A 26,199-nucleotide genomic window follows, 5' to 3' on the forward strand; every position below is an offset into this window, starting at 1 on the left:
CAAAAAGCAAGGCCCTAAAGCAAAAAAAGCAAAACTAAAGAACTCTCAACAAAAGATAAGTAATATTTTTATTATTATAAGTTAAAAAGGCAAAAACAAAGTAAAAAGGGAAAGCAAAGCAAAGGTATTACTTTTTGGCAAAAAGCAAGGCTCCTCTTAGGTATAAAAGAACCATGAGTCTCTCTTGAAAGATCATCGAGAAGGGTCGATCAAGGTTTGGAAGTTTATCATCCTCCTCTTCATCATCAGGCCGCTTCCGTGCACCTACCGCCGCCAATTGCTGTTGTGTTCCTCAGCGTTGACTTACTGTACAGCTATATCTCCGCAGCTATCTGGGCTGCTGCTGTGCGCAACCACATCTGCCGTTTGCGCCAGCCAACTCCTTCACCGCTTGGTTGTGCCCGCTGGTCAGTACCTGTTTGTTGCGCCACCTTCGCCTTTTGAACTGTGCCACAAACCTGTCTGCACCAGAGCCAACCAGCCAGCCTGCCAGTGCCAACTGCTCCATCTCCGCTGGAAACTGTTGTCTGCTTTTGCGCCACTTGTGACAGTCGCCAGGCTGCCACCCACAGATTCGCCACTAGGTACAGCGCTGAGCCACCATCTGCGGACTGATTTGGGATATACTCCTACGTGAAGCCTCTCTTTGTGGTCTACTTTTACTCCAGTTTGGGCATCAAGTTTACTACTGGATATCATACCCTTCAACATCTTCTCGCAACCCTTGTACACCTAGAGTACAAGTTAGGGATTACTTGGACTTGGATCTAGACTTGCACTTGGATCTGGACTTGGACTTGAATCTGGATTTGGATATTGGATCCAGTGAGAGATTCTTGTGGGTCATCCCTGTGGTGTGCTCAGCATCAGAGATCTCGTGCCTCAACATCGACATCGACTTGGATTTTTACATCAATATATTTGTTTGATTTTGTATTCATTGGTTGTATTGATCCTGGCTTGAAAAGCCCGTGGACTGCTCTTAAAATAAATTCCTGAAGGGGAGCGGGACCTATTCCCTGTGGTGTGCTCAGCATCAGAGATCTCGTGCCTCAACATCGACATCGACTTGGATTTCTACATCAATATATTTGTTTGATTTTGTATTCATTGGTTGTATTGATCCTGGCTCGAAAAGCCCGTGGACTGCTCTTAAAATAAATTCTTAAAGGGGAGCGGGGCCTATTCCCCGCTCAGTGTATGTGTGTAATGTGCAAAGCTCCCTAATCCCTTCTCTCTCTCCCCCCCTCTCTCTATATCATTATCTCTTGGATACATGGTTGAATCTTTCATGGCACGCCCCATTGGGCTTACATTGGTATCAGAGCAGGATTTCTCTTGAGGAAATCTTTCTTGGGGTGACAGAGCCATGTCGAGAGTAGAGGGCAACCAAGGGCCTAATGAAGGGAACAACTATGAGGCTGATCCACGACTTCAAAATGGGAACCAGGGCCGTCGATCCATCACTCACGAGACCGCGGCCATGTCATCAACAGAGTACCATGACTTTCAACAGTTCAGACGATTTCTCAGAGACGAAGAATTCCTTGCTTGGAGAACCAAGAAGGAACAGGTCCAAAGAAGGGCTCAAATGTTTGAAGATTTCAGCAAAGACAGAGCCACCGAAGCCGAAGGAGTTGAAGCTCCCAAATCCTATCTTCGTGCCAAAGGAGTCTGAATGTGAGAGATTTAGGGTTAGGTTAGAGTTCATGTGGGAGACATACACAGAGAAACAACAAGGGAGAGAGAGAGAGAGACAGAGTTGTGGGGATAAGTCAACTCATCAATAGCATGAGTGTGTGACTCCCCTATCACACATGTATATTGCACTAGTACACATAGTGCACTTAGTACATTAAAAGTACTAAGTGTACTATGTACTATAACTTATGGGCTTGTACACACTATAAGGGTGGGCATAGTGCCTTTACCCCAACAACCTATCAAGGCTGAAACTGGCCTCATCCAATGCCCATCAAGTGTCTGCAATGAGCAAACCGCTCCGGAGGCAAACTCTTTGTCAACAGATCAGCTGGGTTGTCATCCGTATGAATCTTAACAAGCTGAATTTGCTTGTTCTCTATCACCTCTCTGATGAAGTGATACTTCACATCCACATGCTTCGTCTTTGCATGAAAGACAGGGTTCTTTGCCAACTGGATGGCACTCTGACTGTCACAATGCAACAGTGGAATATCCCCTGTATAACCCAAATCAACCACTAACCGAGATAGCCATAATGCTTCCTTGCAAGCCTCTGTGGCTGCAATATACTCGGCCTCTGTAGTAGATAAGGCTGTGCACTTCTGCATCCTGGATATCCATGACACAGCACCTCCTGTGAATGTAAACACATAACCGGTAGTAGACTTCCGGTTATCTGGATGGCCGGCATAATCCGAATCCGTGTAACCATGCACTAATGCATCCTGTTTGCCAAAGCAAATGCACATATCCTGTGTGCCCTTCAGGTATCTCATGACACCTTTCACTGCTTCCCAATGCTTCTTGCCAGGGTTGGCCATGTATCTAGAAACCACTCCCACTGCAAATGCAATGTCCGGCCTAGTAGCAACCATGGCATACATGAGACTGCCACAAGCTGAAGCATACGGAACCTTGGCCATATCAGCCCTGTCTCTATCCGACTGTGGGCTGTCCATAGCACTGAGTTTCACATATGGAGGCAAAGGAGTACCAGTCTTCTTCCCCCCGTCCATATTGAACCTCTGCAAAACTTTGCCAATGTATTCCTTCTGAGACAAATACAACACATGCTGATTTCTGTCCCGAAGTATCCGCATACCCAAAATGTGATTTGCATCACCCAAATCTTTCATATCAAAGGTTTGATGCAACCTCTGCTTTAAGGCATCCATCTCTTTACGAGATTTTCCGGCAATCAACATATCATCAACATACAAGATGAGGATCAATAGACTGCCATCCAAAGCTTTCTTGGTGTATAAGCAGTGATCTATGTCACTTCTCCTGAATTTCTGGGATTTCATGAATGTATCAAATTTATGATACCATTCCCTTGGTGCCTGTTTGAGCCCATAAAGACTCTTTTTCAGCTTGCATACAAGCTTCTCCTTTCCACTTACTGCATAACCCTCTGGCTGTTGCATATATATCTCCTCATGGAGATCACCGTGAAGAAAAGCAGTCTTCACATCCATCTGAATCAAGTCCAGATCATCATGCGCAACCAAAGCTAACACAGCTCTAAGTGTGGTCATTTTGACCACTGGAGAGAAGATCTCATCAAAGTCCACACCATATTCCTGCTTGAAGCCCTTACCCACTAACCTGGCTTTGTATCTTGGCTTAGCATCTAGTGCAACTTTGAGCCTGTAAACCCACTTGCATGGCAAAACCTTCTTGCCTGCAGGCAAATGCACCAACTTCCATGTTCCATTTTTGTGCAGAGAATCCATCTCTGACTTCATGGCACGCTCCCAAAGAGCCTTGTCTGCCCTCTGTAAAGCCTCCTTATAACATGAGGGCTCCCCACAGTCAGTGAGCATCAAGTAGTCAACCCCTGGAACAAACCTGTCAGGGGCTCTGGAGGGTCTTGTGGACCTCCGTACCCAATGACCATCATTTGCAGGTTGCTGTCCAGCCTGCATATCACCCATTGGTGGCTCCTGTTCCATGCCATAAGGCTGAAATATCATGCCCGGTATTTCCTCTAACTGTGGTATATCCATAGGGATATCTTCTGCCATGTCTGGCTGTCCATTTGGACCATTTTCAGCACCATTTAAGGGCTGGTTTTGCTGCTGTAATGGCTGATTTACAGCCCTTGGTTGTTGTCCATGATGTCCATCATCATCAAAGATGACTCTGCCAGGCTCCTGTTGCCTTGCAGGCTCCTTATACATGCATGTTTCATCAAAAATGACATCATTGCTGCGTATAATCTTTCTATTCACGGGATCCCAAAGTCTATACCCCATTTCACCTCTGTCACCATATCCTAGGAATATGCATTTGTGAGACTTAGGATCAAGTTTGGTGCGCATTTCCCTGCGTATGTGCACGTACGCAACGCAACCAAACACTCTCAAGTGCTTGTATGACGGAGGCTTTCCTGTCCATACTTCCTCTGGCACTTTCCCACCAAGCCTCGTGTTAGGTGACCTGTTTAAGGTGAACGGCTGTCATAACAGCTTCAGCCCAAAAACCATGAGGTAATGCAGCATGTGACAACATAGAACGGACCTTCTCCTGAATGGTCCTGTTCATCCTCTCTGCTGTCCCGTTTTGTGGAGGATCATAAGGAGTAGAGAGCTCCCTCTTCATGCCTTTAGCATCACAAAAGTCCTGAAACTGTTTGCACATATACTCTCCACCATTGTCGGAACGCAAAGCCTTCAGTGTTTTGCCAGTTTGATTCTCAACATGAGCAACAAACTTCTGAAACACTGAGAATGTATCACTCTTCAAACGAAGAGGATAGACCCACACCTTGTGTGTGGCATCATCAATGAAAGACACAAAATATTTTGCCCCTCCCAAAGAAAGCTGAGGCATCTCACATACATCTGTATGCACAAGCTCTAAATGAGCATCTTTCTGTCCAAGAGCTTTCTTGTGGGGGCACTGTAGTTGCCTACCATATATACAATGCTCACAAAACTGAAAACTTGAAAACTTTAGAGAAGACAAGTAACCCAAACGAGACAATTGCTCCATTCCTTTGACACTCATGTGTCCCAACCGGCTATGCCACATAGAGATTTCCGGCAGCTCGGTTGCATTTACATTAGCATGGTGACAAACACCTGCATGCATAAAGTAAAGAGTGTCCACCTTAGAGCCTCTGGCAACAACCAGTGAGCCCTTACTAATCTTCCACTTTCCACGACCAAATGTGGTAACATAATCAGCATCATCAAGCTGTCCAGTAGAAAGCAGATTCTTCTTGATCTCAGGCACATGCCTGACATCATGGAGCATAAGCTGTGAGCCATCTGAAAACACAAGCCTCACATCACCTCTGCCAAGAATCTTGCATGCATGGTTATCACACAAATAAACCACTCCTTCATTGCCAGCAGTATACCTGACAAACAAGTCTCTGCAACCTGTGACATGAAAGGAGGCACCTGAATCAATGATCCATGAGTGCATACCATGACCACCTGTAAGAAGTGAATGGGCATCAAGTGAAGACGTAAATAGGACCTCATCCTCACTGTCACCTGCATGTGACACATTGATTTCTTCCATCTTGACTCCACTTTTGCCCTTTGGCTTTACTTCTTTGGCTTCATCTTTGTCTTTGTCTTTGCCTTTTCCCTTTTCCTTTTGATCATTTTTCCATTTGTAGCATTGCTTTTTAATGTGTCCCTTTTTTGCCACAATAATGGCATTCCAAGTCCTTTTTGGAGCGAGACTTGCTCCTTCCCCGTTCTTGGCTTTTACCCCTTTGCTCGGATCTCCCACGTGCATTCATTGCATTGGACTTTCCAACAGAATTATTCTTTCTGTTCATCTCTTCTTGAAGAAGAGCACCCTCAACATCTGCATATGACAGCATAGTATTCGAATTGCTAGTGGCTGTCCTGAATGTGTCCCAACTCTCTGGCAAAGTGCATAACAGAAAAGTGGCTTTGAACTCATCGTCCATTGCCAATTTTTGATTTATAACTTGGCTGACTATACCATTAAACTCATTTAGATGGGCTGTCATAGACGCCCCTTCCTTCATCTGAAGACCTATGAGTTTCTTCAACCAATACACTTTGCTTGAGGCACTTTGCTGGGCATACAAGTCCTGCAATCTCTGCCACATTCCCCAAGCTGTCTTCTCTTCACGAATGCTGAAAAGTAAAGAGTCTGACACAGATAACATGATAGTAGATCTTGCCAGCTCATCCATATCTTCCCACTCTTCAGCAGTAAGAGAAGCGGGCATTATACCCCTTTCTTTGATAGGCTTGTGCTGCTTTTTCTGGAGCAACACATTATAGCACTGGGTTTGCCAAATATCATAGTTATGTGAGCCTTCAAGCTTCTTGATGTGAAGCAATGAAGAGCTCTCACCTGTGGTTGCCATAGCAATATGCAACCTGTCAATGCCTGACTCCCTGCAAAATGTGCAAACACTGCACCAAAAGCACACAAAGTGCTCACTGTTGTTCTCCCAAGCTTTATCTCCCACTGCGGAAGCAAAAATGCAACTTTTCTCCCACTTTTTGTGATGAAATCACCAAAATCTGGTTGCTGCAGATTTAGGACAGCACCTTAAATGTGCTCTGTTGCCCTTCCAAAGTACTGTACAACAGTACCAAGTGCTCACCTGTGATGTACCAAACCTGTACCGACAAGTACAGCAGCTGAAATTGAACCTTTTCCTCACTCAAATCAATGTGCAGCCATGCCAAAACTTGCACAAAGCTGTGCCAAATCTGTACCAGCAGGTACAGTAGCAATAAATGCTCTCCTGGCTGTCCAAATGAGTGAAAATCAGACTTTTACAGTCCCGTACACTGCATACAACAGTCCCGAACAGAAATTGGGCAAAAGCCCCTTGATTGCAAGCTGATTTCTGAGGATTCAAGGCATAAATGTCTTGCCTGCTGCTTTGCCAAGCTTAACAAGCATAAAATCTTGAAAAGCCCCTTGATTTAAGATCAATTGCTGATCATACATAGTACATTGACGCACATGAAGGCATCCAGAGTCTTTGCGATCCTTCCCCCTAGCCACATATACATCAAATACATGAAACCCCCTTGATTTACAGGCACATTGAGTGCTTGTCAGGCATCAACACATTGCCCAAAGCATCCACTGCGAGTGCCTGCATGCAAATCAACCAAATCGGCACAAAAGCCCCTTGATTTGCACTGCAATTTGCTGCAATTTTGCCCAAATGTGCGATTTCTCACATCATGCAGCATGTATGACTGCTTAATTACACAAATACATCAAAAGCCCCAAATTTCGACATCCAATTTCCTGCAAATTGATCCTGATTGTGACCAATGTCACCCAATTTTGCCAATTTCGCTCAAAATTGAGCAATTCGGCACCTGTACCTGCTCAATTGATTGAATTGATAAGAAATTCCCAAAATTGAAGGCAAATACCTCTTAATTTTTTGAATTTCTCTGATCTGCAGGCTGAATTTCAGTTGTTGCAGGAGAGGGGGTTTGCTGATGCTGCTGCAGAAAGGGTGCTGCACGTGTGTTGATGCTGGAAGAGGAAAGAAGACCTGAATCCCTCTTTCGCCTTGTCTCTCACTGTGGGGTTGGCGGATTCATTGAGTTCGACACCAAGCAGGAGGCTTGCATGGCCATTGTGAGGCGGGATGGGCACAAGTTCAAGGGGCGCTGCATCAGAATGGACTTCGTTGAGAAGCGGCCCCATGAGAGAGCATTTTTCACGAGAGCTCCTCGTCTGTCCTCGTTGCCGATAGTGATCAAGGGCCGCGTGATGGATGCCCGCCTGCTGTGCGCTGACTCATAGACGGCTTTACGCCTTCGCACGTAGGCGTGTTCACCTGTTATATTGACGCCCGCCTGCCTAGTGGATAGCACTACACCACTTCGCTGCCTCCACCTAGTAGCGCTATACGCGTTGTGTGCCTTCGCCTGTGTTTCCGCCTGAATTGGACGTGTGCTGCCTACGCTGACACGTGTCCGCCTGAATTGGACGTGTGCTACCTACGCTGACACCCCTGCCTTCGCCTTCTTCTCCACCTGCGCCTGGGAGATCTGAGGGCAGCACTGCTTAAGCCAGCTGATAGCTCCTTGTGCTGCTACAGAGCTTCAGGTCACGCAGGTACAGCAATGCGCAGGCTTTAGGCTTGTACATCAGCAGAGATGCACAAAGAACGCAAGCAGAGTGTCCTCGGAAAAATGCAAGCTCTAGGGCAAAGGGTGAGGATCAAGACAGCACTGGCTCTGATACCAGTTGAATGGGAGAGATTTAGGGTTAGGTTAGAGTTCATGTGGGAGACATACACAGAGAAACAACAAGGGAGAGAGAGAGAGACAGAGTTGTGGGGATAAGTCAACTCATCAATAGCATGAGTGTGTGACTCTCCTATCACACATGTATATTGCACTAGTACACAGTGCACTTAGTACATTAAAAGTACTAAGTGTACTATGTACTATAACTTATGGGCTTGTACACACTATAAGGGTGGGCATAGTGCCTTTACCCCAACAGAGTCACCATTGCAGAAGGATCAAAAGCCACCAAATCCGCTTCTCATGGAGAAGATAGGGAGGATATCCCTAGGCCCGCTCTTTCGGATGCAACATCTTCAAGTAAGAGTAAGGAAGGTTAAGAAGCCGTCATCAACCGGCAAAGTGGACTCCAAGCCGGGAGAAAAGAGTGTCAAGTTCAATTCTTTTTAGGGAAAGTGGGACACTCAAAAAGCTTTATCTTTTGTCAAGCAATTTGATGCCGCTTTTGGAGGAGAGGACTTCTCCGAAAAGTCCAAACTTCGTATGGTTCGCATGCATTTGAAAGATGCCGCCTTGAATTGGTAGCTAAAAGTGGTACAAGAAGGGACCGAGCCAAAGACATGGACCGACTTCAAGACTATGTGCAACAAGAAGTTCTTACACACAAATTTTGATGCAAATCTACAGAAAGAATGAGATGAGGTAAAACAGAAAGTTGGTGAGAATGTGGCAACTTATCTCAACAACTTCTCAGCTGTTTCATTGAAGTTTACCTCTGATACTTCTATTCCTCCGCTAATGGAATGCAAAAGTTTGTGAATGGACTTCAACCAAAGCTTATTCAAGCAGTGTATATGGCTGGTCCAAAGACTTTGGAAGAAGCTCAAGACAAAGCTTTGCAAGCCGAGGCCTTGTACATGCCTTGGATTGACGACAAGACAAAGAACGACAATCGAGATCCACCTCAAAGGAAGAACTTTAAAGACCGATCCCCATCTACCAAGAGAAGAAGGATATGAGTAGGGACAAACCTCCACTCTTCCGAAGAAAATTGTCCCTCGAGCAATGTGAAGAATACGCCAAAGAAGGTAAGTGTTTTCAATGTAGAAAGAAGGGACACTTGGCTGCAAATTGTCCAACAAGCCGAAGCAAGAAGCCAAAGAGATTGGAAGATTGGAAGATCATCAGATTGACATCCTGTCAAAAAGTTTGTCAAGAGGAGATTGCATTGGAGCAGTCTTCTACCATGAGGGCCATGTTGCGCAGCTGCATGGCTCGGACTAAAGCTATTGGCGAGTCGAACTCCACTTGGTAGTATCCATGCCCCAGAGGGTGAATGTCTGTGATCTTTGCAAGCTCGCCAATGAGGCTCACATGTAAAAGATCCCTGAGTTGTCCGCACGCAGGGCGGCTACCGACAATCTTGCAAACCAGGGTAGAGGCTGTGTGAAAACAGCATTTTTCCCAGCCCTAAAAAGGGGGATTTTACTAGGCTTTATTGTTTTTATTTGGGATTTTTGGAACTTTGTTGCTGGCCGACAGCCTTTAGGCTAGCCGAACAGCAGTCCCACAAACTATATATAGGTTAGCCTCATCATTCATCATTTTGTACCACTTCTTGACCATATCCGATACCATCTGCAGCTGCTGTTGCTGCTGCCGGTGCATACACCATACCTACATTATCATCATTGCTTGTCAGCCTCAGTACATCAGCGTTTTACTACTGGCCACACCTTGGGACAGCAGCCCACTCTCTGCTACATTACACCGTCGGGACAGCAGCCCACTCTCTCCTTATCTTCACCATCGACACCACTAGAGATGGCAGCCCTCTCTGCCCTTCACCACCCCTCAGGTACGCAGCACCCTTGTCACCAAAGCCTGAACCCTTCAGGTATGCAGCACCCTTGTCACCAGAGCCTCCACCCTTCTGGTCTTGCAGAACCCTTGTTACCAAAGCTTGCACCACTACACCACTCGGGACGGCAGCCCTCTCTGCTCTTCATCTACCACCTCAGGTACCGTAGCACAGAGCTTGCATCACCTCATCTTCCGTTGCCACTACCACCTCGGAGTGCCTTTGCATCCACCGATGCGAGCCTTCAACACCGACAACCTCTCGGAGTGCTTTGCCTCACATCAACGCAAGCCTTCGTCATCGACCGTGCTTCAACTCCAACATCATCTCTGCTTCTGCACTGGTCTTCTTCTACTCAGTCTCACCTCACATCAGAGGGCTCTTGTACATATGTTCACTCACCATTATATATAGACTCACACACCTATTTCATGCTGTGTTGTTTTGCTCTGATCTCTCGTACATCTAGTCCTTTAGTCCTTTTGCACTCAAATGCTATCAGAGCTATCGTGGGCAAAGGGATTGAAGACCTCAAGAGCACACAGCATGGATCGTCTACCCACACTCCCAGAGAACCAATTCTTCTCACCAGAAGTTGATTCTCCAAACACTGATCTAGAGACTAGACTACACGGGCATAGTTGTTAAAAAACGCGTTTTTTTGAAGAAATAAAAAACGTGTATGTTTTGAAACGTTTTTTATTTGGGTAAGCGTTTTTTTGTAGGCAATTTTTTTTAAATGAAAAAAACCCTTGGATCCCGTGTACGCCTATACTTTTTTCGATTGTTGCAACCTGTACGTCTTTTCGATCTTGTTGCCGCCGCCTGCTGCTCTGCTCTGCTCTCGCCTGCTACAGTCCTGCTCCCTCTGCTCTGCCTGTTGCTGCTGCAGCCTGCTCCTTGTGCTGCTCCAGTCTGCAACCTGCTCTAGCCTCTGCCCTGCAAGCTGCACCCTCTGTGAGCCTGCTCCCGCCTGTCTATTGCAGGCAGCAACCTGCTCCCGCCTCTCTACTGCTCCCACGGGCCACCTGCCCCTTCTCCCACCTAGCAAGTTGCCCCCCGCCCCCCCCCCACACCATCTGCTTCCGCCTCTGCCACTTTGCTCCCGCCTTTTGTGATTTGTCACCTATTCTACTCCCGCCTTTGCCCCATTTGCTCACGAGTCTTGAAATGGGCCAAACTCCCGATCCAGTGAATGCACATGTAGAGGACCTAACTAATTACAATGAAAGTGGCCAAGGCAGGTGGAGATGCAAATATTGTGGTGACATTTACACAGGGAAGGCTACCCATATCAAAGCCCACTTGGCCGGGTTAAAGGGAAAGGGCATTGCTATATGCCCTAGAGTGCCCAAAGATGTGGTGAATCAAGTACGAGCACAGATGGCTACAAAGTCTCAAGATGAGGGAGAGGATTTTTCAAGCAGTGGTCAAGGTGTGACCAAAAGGGCAAAGAATCAAGAAGAGGAAAGTGAAGGATCGGGTCAAGCTAGGCAAGACGTGGCTTCAAGTTCGGTGCACATGCAAATGCCTGTTAGTGGCGCACCATCATGCCCACCTAAGTTGCCCATTGTGAATGCATTGAAGAGGGGGAGTGTGAAAGCAAGCATCCAAAAGCAAGTTGTGGCAGTGGCTACGAGGGAGAGAACCAAATTGTTCATTCACACATATTGAAGACAATGCGATGGAAAAGTCGCATGAGGGCAGTTAGCCGCATCGGCTATGAGTGGGAGGGACCTTCATACGAGGCCTTGCACACCCGTGAGCTTAGGAGAGAGCGTATAGGGGTAGAGAAGGGCATACAACCACTTAGAGCTACATAGGAGAAATATGGATGCACACTTCTATGTGATGGATGGTCAGATGTACGTAAAAGAAGTGTGTATAACATTTTGGTGTCCTCCTACAAGGGCACTATGTTCTTAAAGGCTATCGATGTCTCTTTGCCAGATACAATGGTGGAAGGGGAGTTCATTTGGGGACACCTGCGCGAGGCCATGATGGAGATAGGCCCAGAGAACATAGTGCAAGTTATTATAGATAATGGCTCTAATTGTGTCAATATGGACCGTATGTTACATGAGGAGTTTCCAAAAATTATATGATGTACTCCTTGTGCATCACATAGCTTGGATTTGTTGATGGAGGATGTGGGAAAGATGTCGTGGGTTACCAAAGTGTTGGCCACTTCAAAGTTTATTATCAAATTTGTGACAAAGAGGCCAAAGGTGCTGAACATCTTTAGAGCAGAGCGCGTGTTGCAGCTCCAAAAACCCTCCACTAGATTTGCCTACATGTTTATTCTAGTTTTGACAGGGCACTACGAGTTTGGGCCGGACTCTTGCGCAAAGTTGTTTCACACGCATGGTTTGAGATGAACGAGGTAAAAGAAAGAAGGCCCAAATATGTGAAGTTTGAAACCACTATAATGGAAGATGAAGCCTTTTGGAAGAAGGCTAAAGTGTTGGTGAGGATTCTATGACAGCCATTCTACAGTGTCTTACGTATCACTGATATAGAGGACAGCATGCTCACTTGGCTTATTGTATAAGTATATGGACAAGATCGGTGAATGCATTAACAAGACACAAGGCTTGGAAGAAGAGGAGTAAGTACATTACTGCATTAAACATTCACCCTTATAAGTTATAAGTTAGCTTTGTAATTTTGACTTGTAAGTTGTATCATTTATTCATAACACCCCTAATGAATTTTAATGTTTTATGTATAATGTTTTAATGAATCAATTAGAGTGACGGATATTCAAAATGCGTGGCTCACTCGATGGGATTGGTTTGATAGACCAATTCATGCTGTTGCACATATCCTCCATCCTTTATGGAGAAATGATAAGCAATTCTTATGTTAGGAGTTGGAGGATGGCTGGAGTTGGAGGATGGCTGGAGGGAGTACATCAATGATTTGACTCGTGGAGATGTGCAGCAGTTGAGGATACTAGAGGGAGTACATCAATGATTTGACTCGTGGAGATGTGCAGCAGTTGAGGATACTAGAGTAGAAGCGCCTACACTTTCGGAATGGCACACGAAAACACTTTGGGTCCCCCACTGCTCGCCTATGAGAGTGCCAACTTGAGCCTGTGTCCTGGTGGGAGAAATATAGCATTGGTGCTCCCCATATGGTAGGAACTTTGTTGCTTGTGATCCTAAAGTAATGAAGTGTTAGTAAATTTTCCTCAACTTCTTGAATCTTCGTTTATTGTAGCAGCTTCTAAGTTCTTCTAATTTTTGAATGGCAAAGAAGCAATGCCATGAGAGTTCTCTCACAGGACTGCAGCTCGGGTTCTTGTAAGAGAAACTGGAGTACTTGGGCCCTCTTTCACACAAAGAAGAGGAACAAATTATCTACCGCTCAGTTGGAGCATTTGGTGTATTGCCACTGCAACCATCATCTTCTTGAGGAGAAAGGCAATCCCATCGAGCCTCGCCAGGTGAATGTCGACTTGATCGACATCGAGAAGGTGAAGGAAATTCTAGAGATCCCACCAGATGAGCGAGACATTTATACTATGCTCTACGAGGAGGCCATGCAACCAATTCACACCACGCAGAGCCGTTCGAGAGTTAAGAGGCCAAGTTCAGGCCATGACCAGCTTATCAGCGGCGAGATCTAGTGCTCGAGCTGACACGAGTCACAGTACTGTAGCACAGATAGAGGAGGTAGATCCGGATGATTCATCTACTTACACTACAGATTCAGAGGCTGATGCATCTAATCATGATGTTGAGATGGATGTGTAGACTCTAGAGTGTCAGTCTTCGGTCTTGACATTATTTTTTTTTCATTTGTACTTGGCACTTGTGATTGAAATTTGGCATTTTGATTCGACTTTGATCATGGATGGTGGATTATATTGCTTGTTGTCTCTTAGCTCTAGCCTTTGAGTTCTTCATTTATCATTCTTTCGATTTTTAAAGTTTACAATGTACATGAATGATTAATGTTGAATGGTCATTGGTAAATCAATATTAAAGTCAATGAAGATGCAACTTCTCCTAATGTGAGAAGGACTTGGAATCTATGGTTCCTTGGTCATTGTTTTCATGCATAAGGTTAACTTTTATATATGAAATCTGTGGTTCCAACATCCTAGGCTTAAAAACTATAGATACAGGCCATAATTACAGCTTTAAAAAATTAATGAATAAAAAATTTATTTAAAAAACTTCTCCAAAAATAAAAAACGTTTTTAAGAGTATAAAACTCGTATAATACTTCTCGTTTTAAAAACGTATAGCGACTATGCACACAGGGAATGGGACTTCTTACTCAATGGAGAGTCCCGTTCAAGATCTTACTTTGGGAGACGATCAACCAATCTACATCACCTCACCTTCACCTCCTTTGCCTTCACGACAGCCCTCTCTGACTTTATCAAATTTTGTTTCCACAAGGGGATACATTCCTTCTGCCAATGTGTCAGTGTGGGACCTTGGCATCCATCTTCTTCTCTCATCTTCTCTCATGGTCCCCTTTTTGGCCTAAGAGGGGGTGTGTGAAAACAACATTTTTCCCAACCCTAAAAAGGGGATTTTACTGGGCTTTATTGGTTAGCCTCATCATTCATCATTTTGTACCACTTCTTGACCATATCCAGTACCATATGTTGCTGCTGTCGGCACATACGCCATACCTACGTTATCATCATTGCTTGTCAGCCTGAGCACTTCAGCATTTTACTACTAGCCACACCTTGGGACAGCAGCCCACTCTCTACTACAAGCCACACCATGGGACAGTAGCCCTCTCTGCTACATTCAGTACATCAGCATTTTACTACTGGCCACACCTTGGGACAGCAGCCCACTCTCTACTCTAGGCCCCACCGTGGGACAACAGCCCTCTATGCTACATTCAGTACATCAGCGTTACACATCTGTTCATGGGACAGCAGCCCTCTCTGCTACAGTAGAGCACATCAGCGTTTTATCTTCAGCTCATGGAACAGTAGCCCTCTCTGCTACATTGAGCACTTCAGTGTTTTTCCTCAGCTCACACCATCGGGACAGCAGCCCAATCTCTACTATAGTACAGGACATCATCGTTTTATCATCAGTACTCTCTGGGACAGCGGCCCACTCTCTGCTACATCACACCATCGGGACAGCAGCCCACTCTCTGCTTATCTTCACCATCGACACCACTCGGGACGGCAGCCCTCTCTGCTCTTCACCACCCCTCGGGTACGCAGCACCCTTGTCACCAGAGCCTCCACCCTTCAGGTCTTGCACCACCCTTGTCACCAGAGCTTGCACCACTAAACCACTCAAAACGGCAGCCCTCTCTGCTCTTCATCCACCACCTCCGGTACCGCAGCACCCTTGTCACCAGAGCCTGCATCACCTCATCTTCCGCTGCCACTACCACCTCGGAGTGCCTCTACATCCACCGACGCGAGCCTTCAACACCAACCACCTCTCGAAGTGCTTTGCCTCACATCGATGCGAGCCTTCGTCATCGACCGTGCTTCAGCTCCAACATCATCTCTGCCTCTGCACTGGTCTTCTTCTACTTAGAGTCACTTCACATTAGAGGGCTCTTGTACATATGTTCACTCACCATTATATATAGACTCACACACCTATTTCATGCTGCGTTGTTTTGCTCTGATCTCTCGTACATTTGGTCCTTTCATCCTTTTGCAATGGTCGTGGCGAGAATCTAAAGGTCTCCTTCGGAAAAGGATATGCAAGCAACGTCGGCCTCGGTCGGGGATGACGGAGCGGCTGCCACAGAGTCCTACTGAGGGTGAAGACCAGAAAAAGCCGAGACTTGCCGAATAGAGGAACGCCCCGAAGAACCTAAGAATCAACCTCCAAGGAAGGGGAAAACTAGAAGAAAAAAGAAGGGGGGGGGGCTGTGGGCTGAGAGGAGAGGGGGGGGCGGAGAGGAGGGGAGGTGGCAGCAGCAAGGGCAAGGGGGGGGGGGGGGGGGGGGGGGGCAAGCGCAGGAGAAGGAGAAGGAGAAGGGAGGGGAGGGGAGGGGAGGGGAGCGGCACTGGGGCAGCAGCGAAGGGGGGAGGGGAAGCTGGCAGGGCAGGCGAAAGAAAGGGGGGGGCACGAAGGAGAGGGAGGGCTGGGGGGGAGCGGTGCAGATGAACAGGGCAGGCGGGCAAGAGGCGGAACAGGGGCAACCAGGGGTGCGCAGAGATGCAAAGAGAGGGGGACGCGCAGAAACTCGCAAAGAGGGGGGGGGGGGGGGGAAGAGAGAGAGAGAGAGCTCAGGTAGCGCACACGAACCACCTCTCTCTCTCTCTCTCTCTCTCTCTCTCTCTCACACACACACACACACACACACAACACAACAACCCCCCCCCCCCCCCCCCCCCGCGACCCCTCCATATGTGAAAGCATGCCTATTGACATGTGGCAAGGTTTTGAAATGAGGACTAATTTCCAAAGTAGAAAAACAGAACTAAATAGCGCATTGATTTAGGAGTTAAAGGAAAGAAAGCTCTTACATGTACTGGCGAAAAAGTCAAGCCATGCACAGGGCCCACATGACCACTAAGAATATCCAGAAGCCGTCCTGTCTTCATGGACCAAACATATATCTGCCCTCAAAAACAGTGTTCAGAAGCAGTCAAACATACGCCGAATTCATATATAAAAGAAATGTCAATTAAAAAGATCCAGAATGCTAGAAAATGCCACCTCGAAAGAATCAAGAGAACCTGCACAAATCACTTCCCCACTTTGGTCAGCAGTTAATGAGGCGAACTGTGTTGGAGAGGGTGTGGTGAAAGTGCGGAAATTCCTGTATCGCAACAAGTCCCATGCACGCACTGTTCCATCCAAGGATGCACTCAACACAGCATTATTTCCTGGGAGGAAATGCACAGCCGTAACAGAATTCCTATGCTCAGCAAAGGTGACGAAGCAGAAGCCTGAGGAAGCATTCCAAACCTGTAATGTACACACATAAATAAATGCCACATCAGTAAAACAAGCTCTCAGATATTAAATGATGATGAGATGGAGGCATCAGAAAGACTGCCCACTTAGGCAGCACAACGTACACAAAGTTGCCTAAGTTTCTCAAAACTGCTTAGCCAGGAGTGACTTTGTTTAATTACTTAAACACTACTGTCAGCAGGGTACAACCCCCCAAGCTGACGGTAGGAATTTGATACCAAGGCAAATACAGGGATGTCAGCCTGTGTTTCTCACAATTTTATTTAAAAAAAGGCTTAAAGTACTCCTAACATGCAGTACTAGAAGGAAGTAGCAAGCTTGCCTTGAGCTTGTTGTCATCAGCACCTGTAACAATCAGTTGTGAATCAGGAGAGTATGCAACAGAATTCACATCAAAATAATGGCCTTGTTGCTTGAGAATGTAGCTTTCTGACCGCCATTCCCACACAAGCAATTGCCCTAGCTTTGCACATCCAAAAGCTAACCAGTTGCCAGTGCCATTGAATATAGATGTATTCAGCCTCTCTCTTGATATTGATAGGAGATGAATGCATGTGAAATCAGGCATCTGGTAAAGACCAAATATCCCTGATGCGAACCCGGCTACAACCAAATTGAGCCCTTGATGATAATCACATGACGTCAACTTTGAAGTTTGCATGAAGAAGTGTTTGTTTGTAAGCTCCCACCTCCCTCTATCTAACCGGCAAACCTTGAAGCCCATTTCAGTTTGCAATCCTACATTCACTGTCGGTGGTGGCCCTCCTGGAGCACATTCATGGTCAGTCTGCCCTTCACAGACCTCTGCTGCAGACTGGCTTTGTATTAACTCATTGGTTTTACTCCGTTTTCGCTTCTTCTTGCCATTGTTCCTGTCGGGAGTTGTTGGTGAGGAATCCAAAGGAACTATAAAATCCTGCTCTTGATCATGTTCATCTTCAATTTCATTAATGGGAAGGTCTCCAGGTGCATAATTTGCTTCCACTCTGCCTCCACCAGAAGACTGTAGGGGAGTATAGTTTTCACTATTTTCTAAGGCACTGTGCTTCCATGAGAACATGGCGCCGTCGCACGAAACAGTGTAAGCACCAACAACCTTGCCCTGGTCCACACCATTTGATTCTACTTGAAAATAAACACCATGGATGACATCTCTATGACCCATGAGAACAACCGGGTTGTAATGATCAACCCTATGGATGCAGAACAACCTGGCAGTTAAATCCTTCGAGCCTGCTATGACCCATTGGCTATCAGGGCTCCAATCTAAGGTAGTGATGGTGTCATGGCAGCTAGCAAAGGTTCTAACAAGCTGGAAGGGTGCAAACTCTAGTTTAAAACCAGGGGTACGCCAAATTTGGAGGAGCTTACCAACAGCGGCGGCGATAAGGGTTCCGTTGGGGCTGAACTGTACGGCAGAGACAGGGCCCTTGAAGGAGAAATGGTGGAGGGCGACCCGCCTGCGAAGATTGATGAGCAGGGATTTGCCATCTTCATCAACAGAGAGGAGAAGGGCGCCATTGGGCGAGACTGCAATCCTGGAGACGTTCTTAGTGTTCTCGGAGGGCAGAGTTGTGGTCTCGGACTTCACAAGGTCTGTTAAGGAGACCCTGTTGCCTACTGGAGACAGGAGCTCTGTATTACCTGATATCAGCAAGTTGCCCCCCCTGTAGGGTGCGCCTAGGAGGTTCTGGAACTTGAAGTTCATGGCGGAAGGTGGAGCAGTACTGCAGCTAGTTTCGCCTTAAACCCTGTACCCTTGCAGCTGTGTGTATAACTTAGGGCCTTCACTGAATAGAATGTGCACATGACAATCTCCGGCTACCCGAGGACGGCCGCCTTTCTCACACATGAATGGACAAATGCAAATTACATTTATTTCTTGCAAGACACCTCCACCATATAAGGACCTGCACTCAAACACATGACAATCTAGCCTATGGGGAATCAAACCCCAACGTAACATGTTTGCTACTCTGCGAAACCAAGAGACTTCTTACCCACCCACACCCAAGTCAGTAACTGTTCGAAGCAAGTAAACAAAAAAAATGAAACTAGAAATAAGAAAATCACCTCCTCAGCCCCTACGATCTTGTTGCATTCTCTCACGGAAGTCATGAAACAAGGCGGCTCTCATCCTCATGCCCATGATTCGTTGATGCACCATGCTAGCCCTTCCACCATTTGAATGAGGATCTCATTGATCTTGCGGTTCAACTTCGCCACGCATCTGCACAAAATTATGCAATGCACAACATGCAGCTACTACTTTTGGTGCAAAAGGCATGGCCACATTTAAGTCCCTTGACACTAACGATTTTTTAGGATCCCAAAAGCATTCTCTACCTTCACTCTACCCTTTGACAAATGTTTATCAAAGATTATGTTCTCTTGTAAGTGTTCTCCAGCCTTTGATCTATAAGGTTTGACCAAGAAAGTAGTGGACTTATGTGCAGAATCAACCACAATATATGGCCGTATGGACTCTCCTTGCAATTGCAACACCTAGGGACATCAAGTACCTCTCTTCTCTTTAATCGTCCATACCTATACACTCTTTAAAGTATATCGAGTCATGCATCCCCCCGGAGCATTGCATACAATACTCCAGAATATCTTCCTAGAGTCCATAATACCTTGTAGTATAATACTAGGGAATCCATGTCTACACATATATTGGGTAGGGAAATACCTTTTGGTGGCTTCCGTTGAAGCTTGATGTGAGAACTATCTACAGCATGACACATGTTAGGCAAAGATGTCAATGCTTCAAACTCAGATATGATACGTTCTAGACGGTCACTGTGGTACACTAATATCATGTCTCTCGAACATTTTCCGTGTATACAAGAAATCCACAATGATACCCATATACTTACATATTATTAACTCACCCACACCAAACAACTAGGATACGCTAGTGGATGAATGTCCATGTGCTAATCTCCATAGTGTGGAGACTAATGCAAGCTCGCTTGATATGGACTCTCAAATAGTTTGTAGATCATTAGAACAAGACAAATGAGACTCTATCAATGCACGCAAAACATGAAACGACTCGTACGACATTCTATATGCATAGAAGAACTTGTGCTAATTCTCTAATCGAGCCTCAGACCAAATGTTAGAGTGGATTGCTCGCCAAAAGGTCTCTTGTCGTGGAAAGCACACCACTCTCCGGCCCATACCTCCAACCCTCCTTCCCCAAAAATGTTAACAAGATGGAAAACATTGTAAGGCAACTAATGACAAGCATGTACCTAGTCAACGACGTAAACTCATGCAAATGAGGCAAAGTAGATGACCATCGATACAGACATACTTTGATTGGTTCTACAATCCCACATCAACATTAGCCACATAAACACATATGGATCCTTGACTATGAAGGATGCACTTCTATACTCGTATCAAGAGTCTTATTACCTATGGGCAAAGATCCAAGCAGTCTCACAACATTGAAAATAATTTGAGAACATTACCTGAAGCAATGATGATATTATCAATGAAGGATATGACAAAGGATTGAAAACTCACCATTCCCTAGCTTTTCTCAAAAGCTTTACTATTTCAAGTTGCGTAGCAAGATAAGTTTGTTGGCATTTCATTTCCTCTTCCTCCCTTATCCTCATGAGCCGTTCCTCTAAGGCAATTCTATTTTTCTCCAGTTGTCGCAATGTCACATTACGCTTCTCTTCAACCTCGCTTATAGTCTCACACATCTCCTGCAACCCATTGCCCATCGTGCTCTCAAGATTAGCCAAGGTTGATTTCTTTGATACCTTTGCCTTCTTCCCCTTCACCCTTCCAAGTTGACTACATCAGTTACACTTAGCAAAACGACTCCTCCCAAGTCAGTTGTGTTGGTTGCATGTACTTGTGGTTTGTCTTCATCTTCACTAGCTATTTCAGTTGGTGTTACTTGGCAATCCTTTAGTTGCCGGTACTTCAGTATCAATAGCCTCATTCAATCCATAACATTTAGGAGTGCTACTCCACATATCCTTTAGTTGTCGGTACTTCACTACCATTCAAACCAGAACATTTAGGAGTACTACTCCACATAGCATCACAAACTGCATAGAATTGCCAAGAAGTTGGTGTTGCTCCAGATGAGTTCGTCTATTCTATTCCTCATTTGATCTAGGTTGTAGGCGCCATTAGTGTCCAAGTTCAGCGCATCTGACAGTTTCTTCTAGTCTTTGGCCCGTAAACTCCCTTGCTTAGTATGTGACCATACCTCCTCATATAATTTGAGAAGCATATGAACTAGAAACAAGGATGAAGAAAAGGTATGGACTAGAAATAGGGAAAAGAAATTAATATCATGTCAGTAAAAGAAATTGATCCTTGTTGCCCTTGTACCTCACAGGCCTCTTGGGAAAGAGGCACATACTCCTCACAATCATCCTCGTATGGGTTTTGTACATTTGAAGCATGCATGGCCCAGGAAGGTGCTGCTCTCTTGTTACTTGACATAGTATTGGATCTATCTGCATAGGCTCACTCTACTTGACATAGTATTGGATCTATCTGCATAGGCTCACTCTACTTATCCTTCACAAGGACTAAAGTTTACAAACATGCCATGATCTATTGGCAGATTTTAGTAAACTTATGTGTTTTTTTGCTACCAATGCCACTCTAAAAGAACTTATATAGCAAACAATGATCATTACAAGAAAATTACCTTTGTTCAGCTTTTGCAGATTGTGGATCCTCTGTTTCAAAGCGGTTTGGCCTTGTGACAAATGAATTAGCTATTGTATATCATCATCATGAGCTTAATGTGACTTGGAAGACAATATGGAGGGACTGCCTTTTAGCTTGTCATCTTTGATAGTAGATGGACCTTCTCTATCTTCTTAAATAGGGCCAATGCCTAGTGAAGCCTTCATGCCATCACTAAAAACAACTCTGACTTCTTATGGATAAATGTTAGGAGGATTAGAACTACAGGATCTCCCCATAGATTATTAGTGCCATGGTTATTATGTCAAGAATATATTTAGGAAACTTCTTAAAACTTATAAATGCTGCTCTGCTGCTGTCAATGGAGTTTAATACACAAGTGAGGTTCAACTTTTGGATATGATGCCTATAATTGGAAACAAAAATGATCTGAAAATGTCAAAGGAGGGAGCTAGATGACCCTAGCCCATATGACCACATAGTGAGAGCTTGCGTTTAAGCCCAACCACAAGGGCCTTGTTTGCAAATAAGGCAAAGACTTGCAACATCCCACAAACGGGAAACATAACTGGCAGCAACCACTACACATTCAATTACCCACTGGCAAGAGTTTGGGAAAGAAAACGCTAAAACGTTTAATAAGGTTTTAGCATTAACATCTTTTTAGCGTTGTAATCGTTTGCTCAATTGTTCGCGCAGTGAAGGAGAATTAGACGCATGCAATTGTTTTGATCAGCATCATTAGACGCATGCAATCATTTGCTTAGTTGATAGTAGTGAAGCAACATTAGACGCATGCAATCATTTTCTCAGTTGATATAGTAGTGAAGCAACATTAGACGCATGCAATCATTTGCTCAATTGTTTGCAGCAGTGAAGGAGAATTAAACGCATGCAGTTGTTTTCATTGGCATGCAATCATTTTCATCATTTTTATAAGCATGCAAGCATTTTCATTGGCATGCAATCATTTTTATAAGCATGCAATCATTTTCATCATTTTTATAAGCATGAAATCGTTTTCATCAGCATGCAATCATTTTTATAAGCATGAAATCATTTTTATAAGAATGCAAGAGAGGAAAGAATCTGATTCAAGCACAAACCTTATCTTAGGCACTTGAAATAAACCATAGTATAACGATCGAAGAGAATACCTGGTGCTAGAGTTGTTCGAAGTGCAGGAGCAACAGATGCATGCATGGTTGTGTTTTATGGACAGTGTACAATCAATAGTTCTACCTACAGGGAAAAACAAAGAAGCACCAAAAATTAGAAGTTCACATGGCAACGTCATATTTGTAGCCGGGGTAGCGTTGAAGGCGCCGGAGTGCCTTTGATGAAATCATTTTGATGATCAAGGAAGCAATTGTCTTCATGTGCGAACCGTAAGAGAGGCTTGTTACATGTAAGTATTGCCACTCTCTTTTTTTTCTTAGGAAGGCTTAAAATTAATAGGAAATGGATATGTACACCCGCCGGCTCGTGTAGACAAGTCTCACACATTGTCGACAATTTGTACAAGGGTGCACATCCATCGTAGTCAACAAGGATCAAAACCAAGACTTCTAAGAGAACACTTGTCCTCTTCTACTAACTTAGCTATTATCGTGGTAGCAACCCACTCTCTTTACAAATAGGCCTAGCCCAAACATTGCAAACGTGACGTTAAACTCATGTTAGATATATTATGGGGGAGCTACCATGTGACACCTCCCCACTCGGCCATGTGGTAACTCCCTTCTCTTAGTGTATGCTGAGCGTGAGAGAAGGCATGAAGTGTGCAGAATTGGGCATTGAGCAAAAGCACATAACTCGAGCAGCGTGGTCATCATCGAGCATGAAGAGGGTCGAGTAGCAGCACATAACTTAAGCAACAACACATAAGTCAAGCATCAACATATCTTAGAGTAACATGAACACGATTGAGCAATAGCGTGAAGAAGAAGAGAGGAGCTAAACTACGCCTGCTAGTTGCACGTGTCGTGTGCATGTATGCCAGCTAACGAGCATAACATGTGCTACATAGGAGCTGAGCTGTGTTTACCTATGACCTGCTAGCTGAAGTGCTCATTCCTGTGACCAACTAAACTGTGCATGTATGTGCCTATTAGCCTGACTATTGGCCTAGTTTGGTTGAGTTAAAGAAGTAGCTGATATGGAGGCTTGAAGGTATTCATGGATGTGTGTGTACAAGAGAGACATTGAGAGAAAGATGTAACAAACAGAGAGAGAGAGAGAGAGAGAGAGAGAGAGAGAGAGATGTAACAAACACAAAGAGAGACAATGATTGCATGACTCAATGATGTCATTGACTAATTAAATAATGTTAAATCAAGTACATGCTTTTATAGGCTAAAAAGCCTTATCTTTGACACATCACATTAAGTGGGGCAATGACACATGGCTACAAATATGACATTTGTTCACCGATTTGAGAACACTTGAGCCTTGAAAGTTAGGGAGAAGGAGAGGAGAATGCAAGGGTCTTACCAACGTGTACCTCTAGCCACTCATAGTAGAGTAACCCTCTCTTGTGGAGAACTAGGGCCTGAACCTTGCCTCTTTCACTATCACACCACAAGGAGCTTTGCTGTCACGTAGGCTGTAACGCCTATGACCGACGGTAGATCAGATGGCCAAGGACGTGGCCATCCGGGGTTCAGTGGGAGAGGACGCCCATGCGGAGTCATGGGTGGCCAGGCTAGTGTGGACGGCAGGCCACACACTATATAGCCTGGGGGATGAGGGGCAATCCTTATTCTTCCTTTGCGCTGGGTGTGGTGAGCCAGAGGCCGTCCCCTCCTGTGGTAGCACCCGTAAGCGACGCTATGGAGATCTAACATTGCTCATCACAATGACACACTATTACCTCTCTGAACGCTGCTGCGAAACTGAGAGGGAGTCTCTGCACTGTATGCAACTGCCTAGAGGATTTACCATCTCTTTTGGGCTCGTTGCCGCTTGTGCTGGCTTTAAGTTTTGGACACTTAGCCTTTGTGTGCCCTACATTGTTTTAATTAAAGCAGCGATTTTCCTTTCGCGCTTTAATATACTGCTCTTTCTTTTGGACTTCGTTGTCTCTTTTCTTCCTGGATGGTCGCGATTTTTTAGACTAATGGAGCTAGCCACAACTTCTTGAACTACTCGTTATTATGAAGTTGGGTTTGACTAAGACCCAGAGCGATTATGAGTATACTATTGGAGCTAGCCACAACTTCTTGAACTACTCTCGTTAGTCAAGAAGTTGGGGTTGACTAAGACCCAGAGCGATCATGAGTATACTGTTGGCCTAGCCAATGGGTATGACAAAATGGTATGGAATGCCGTAGTATTGGGGGTCCCATTATCTACGCAGGACTACGAGGCTCCGCTTGACTTTCAGGTCATGCACTTAGCTAGAGCAGACGTATATCAGGCAGGGAGTGGCTGTATGGCTTGGGCCCTAGTCTAGCTCGGAGTTACCTACATAATACGCTACGTTTTAAGCATGGAGGTAGAGTCATTACCCTGTATGGAGGTAGAGTCATTACCCTGCAGGGCGACAGTATTGTCCCCGCCACACCACTTATTTTCTCCATGGAGCTGTGCACAGCGGTTCGCAAAGGCCAGATAGCAAAGGCATATGCTTGTTACTCTCTTTTAAATTCTGTTTCCATAGATGAAACTGTAGATGATGTTTGCAAAGACAAACAAGGAAAACAAAATAGACTTGGACGAGACCCACTGTTTGAAAACCCTGTTTGGTATGCATGCGCTTCAAACAAGAAAAAATCCAAGGCAAAAGAGACATTAAAGAAAAAGTACATAGGTACTTTAATGAATTTATTAGAGGAATTTCAAGATGTTTTTCCTAATGATTTGCCAGATGGCTTACCACCATCTAGAGAAGTAGACCATGGCATCGAAGTTATGCTAGGATCAAAACCTATAAGCAAACCTGCTTATAGATTAAGCCACTCCGAGGCATAGGAGGTGGAAAAACAATTGACGGAATATTTGAACAAAGGCTTTATTTGGCCTAGTTCAAGTCTGTGGGGCATCGCCTTTTCTTCTGGTAAAGAAGAAAGACAGATCTATGCGGATATGCATAGACTATAGGGCTCTTAATCAGATAATGATTAAGAACAAGTATCCGATGCCATGCATGGATGAGTTGTTTGATCAACTCTATGGATCAAGATACTTTACAAAAGTAGACCTAAGATCAGGGTATCATCAGGTTAGAATTAAAGCAGAAGATGTTGCGAAGATAGCATTTAGGACCCGTTTCGGGCATTTTGAGTTTTTGGTTATTCCATTTGGGCTAACCAATGCTCCAACGACGTTTATGACGCTGATGGACAGCATTTTACATCCATATCTGGGAAAATTTATAGTAGTTTTCCTAGGTGATGTTCTTGTATACAGTAAGACACAGAAAGAACACATAGAGCATTTGCATCTAGTGTTCGAGTTGTTGTTTGCGAGAGCACAAACTATTTGCGAAGAAGAGTAAATGTGAATTTTTTGAAACAAAAATTCACTACCTTGGCCATATTATATCCGTCGATGGTACGCGAATGGAGCCAGAGAAAGTAGAGGCTATTCTTAAATGGCCAGCGCCGAAGAATCTCGAGGAACTGCAGATTTTTCTTGGCATGTCGGGGTTTTACCGACAGTATGTGAAGGACTACGCAAAGATCGCAGTCCCGTTGACTGTCCAGTTAAGGTCAAAAACTAAAAACATTAGTTGGGGGAAGCCCAACAGAAGAGCTTTGATAAGCTCAAGGTGGCCGTC

The 26,199-nt window shown here is 45.0% G+C and overlaps 1 protein-coding gene across 1 annotated transcript in view; it reads right to left on the bottom strand.

Annotated features, from left to right (window-relative positions):
* LOC147608981 (periodic tryptophan protein 2-like) overlaps positions 1-18,757 on the bottom strand; it is a 52,441-nt gene extending 33,684 nt beyond the window's left edge. Inside the window, exons 1-3 of the mRNA XM_086788685.1 lie at positions 17,050-18,757; positions 16,467-16,718; positions 16,274-16,366 (exon numbers count right to left, since the gene is read on the bottom strand). Of these exons, the coding sequence (XP_086644811.1) occupies positions 16,274-16,366; positions 16,467-16,718; positions 17,050-18,435 (1,731 nt within the window). The 5' untranslated portion in view covers positions 18,436-18,757. The remainder of the gene's footprint in view (positions 1-16,273; positions 16,367-16,466; positions 16,719-17,049) is intronic.
* Positions 18,758-26,199: the final 7,442 nt, after the last annotated feature.

Source organism: Cibotium barometz, chromosome 52, assembly GCF_041138505.1.
Source record: "Cibotium barometz isolate CiBa-2024 chromosome 52, ASM4113850v1, whole genome shotgun sequence".
NCBI classification, from domain to species: domain Eukaryota; kingdom Viridiplantae; phylum Streptophyta; class Polypodiopsida; order Cyatheales; family Cibotiaceae; genus Cibotium; species Cibotium barometz.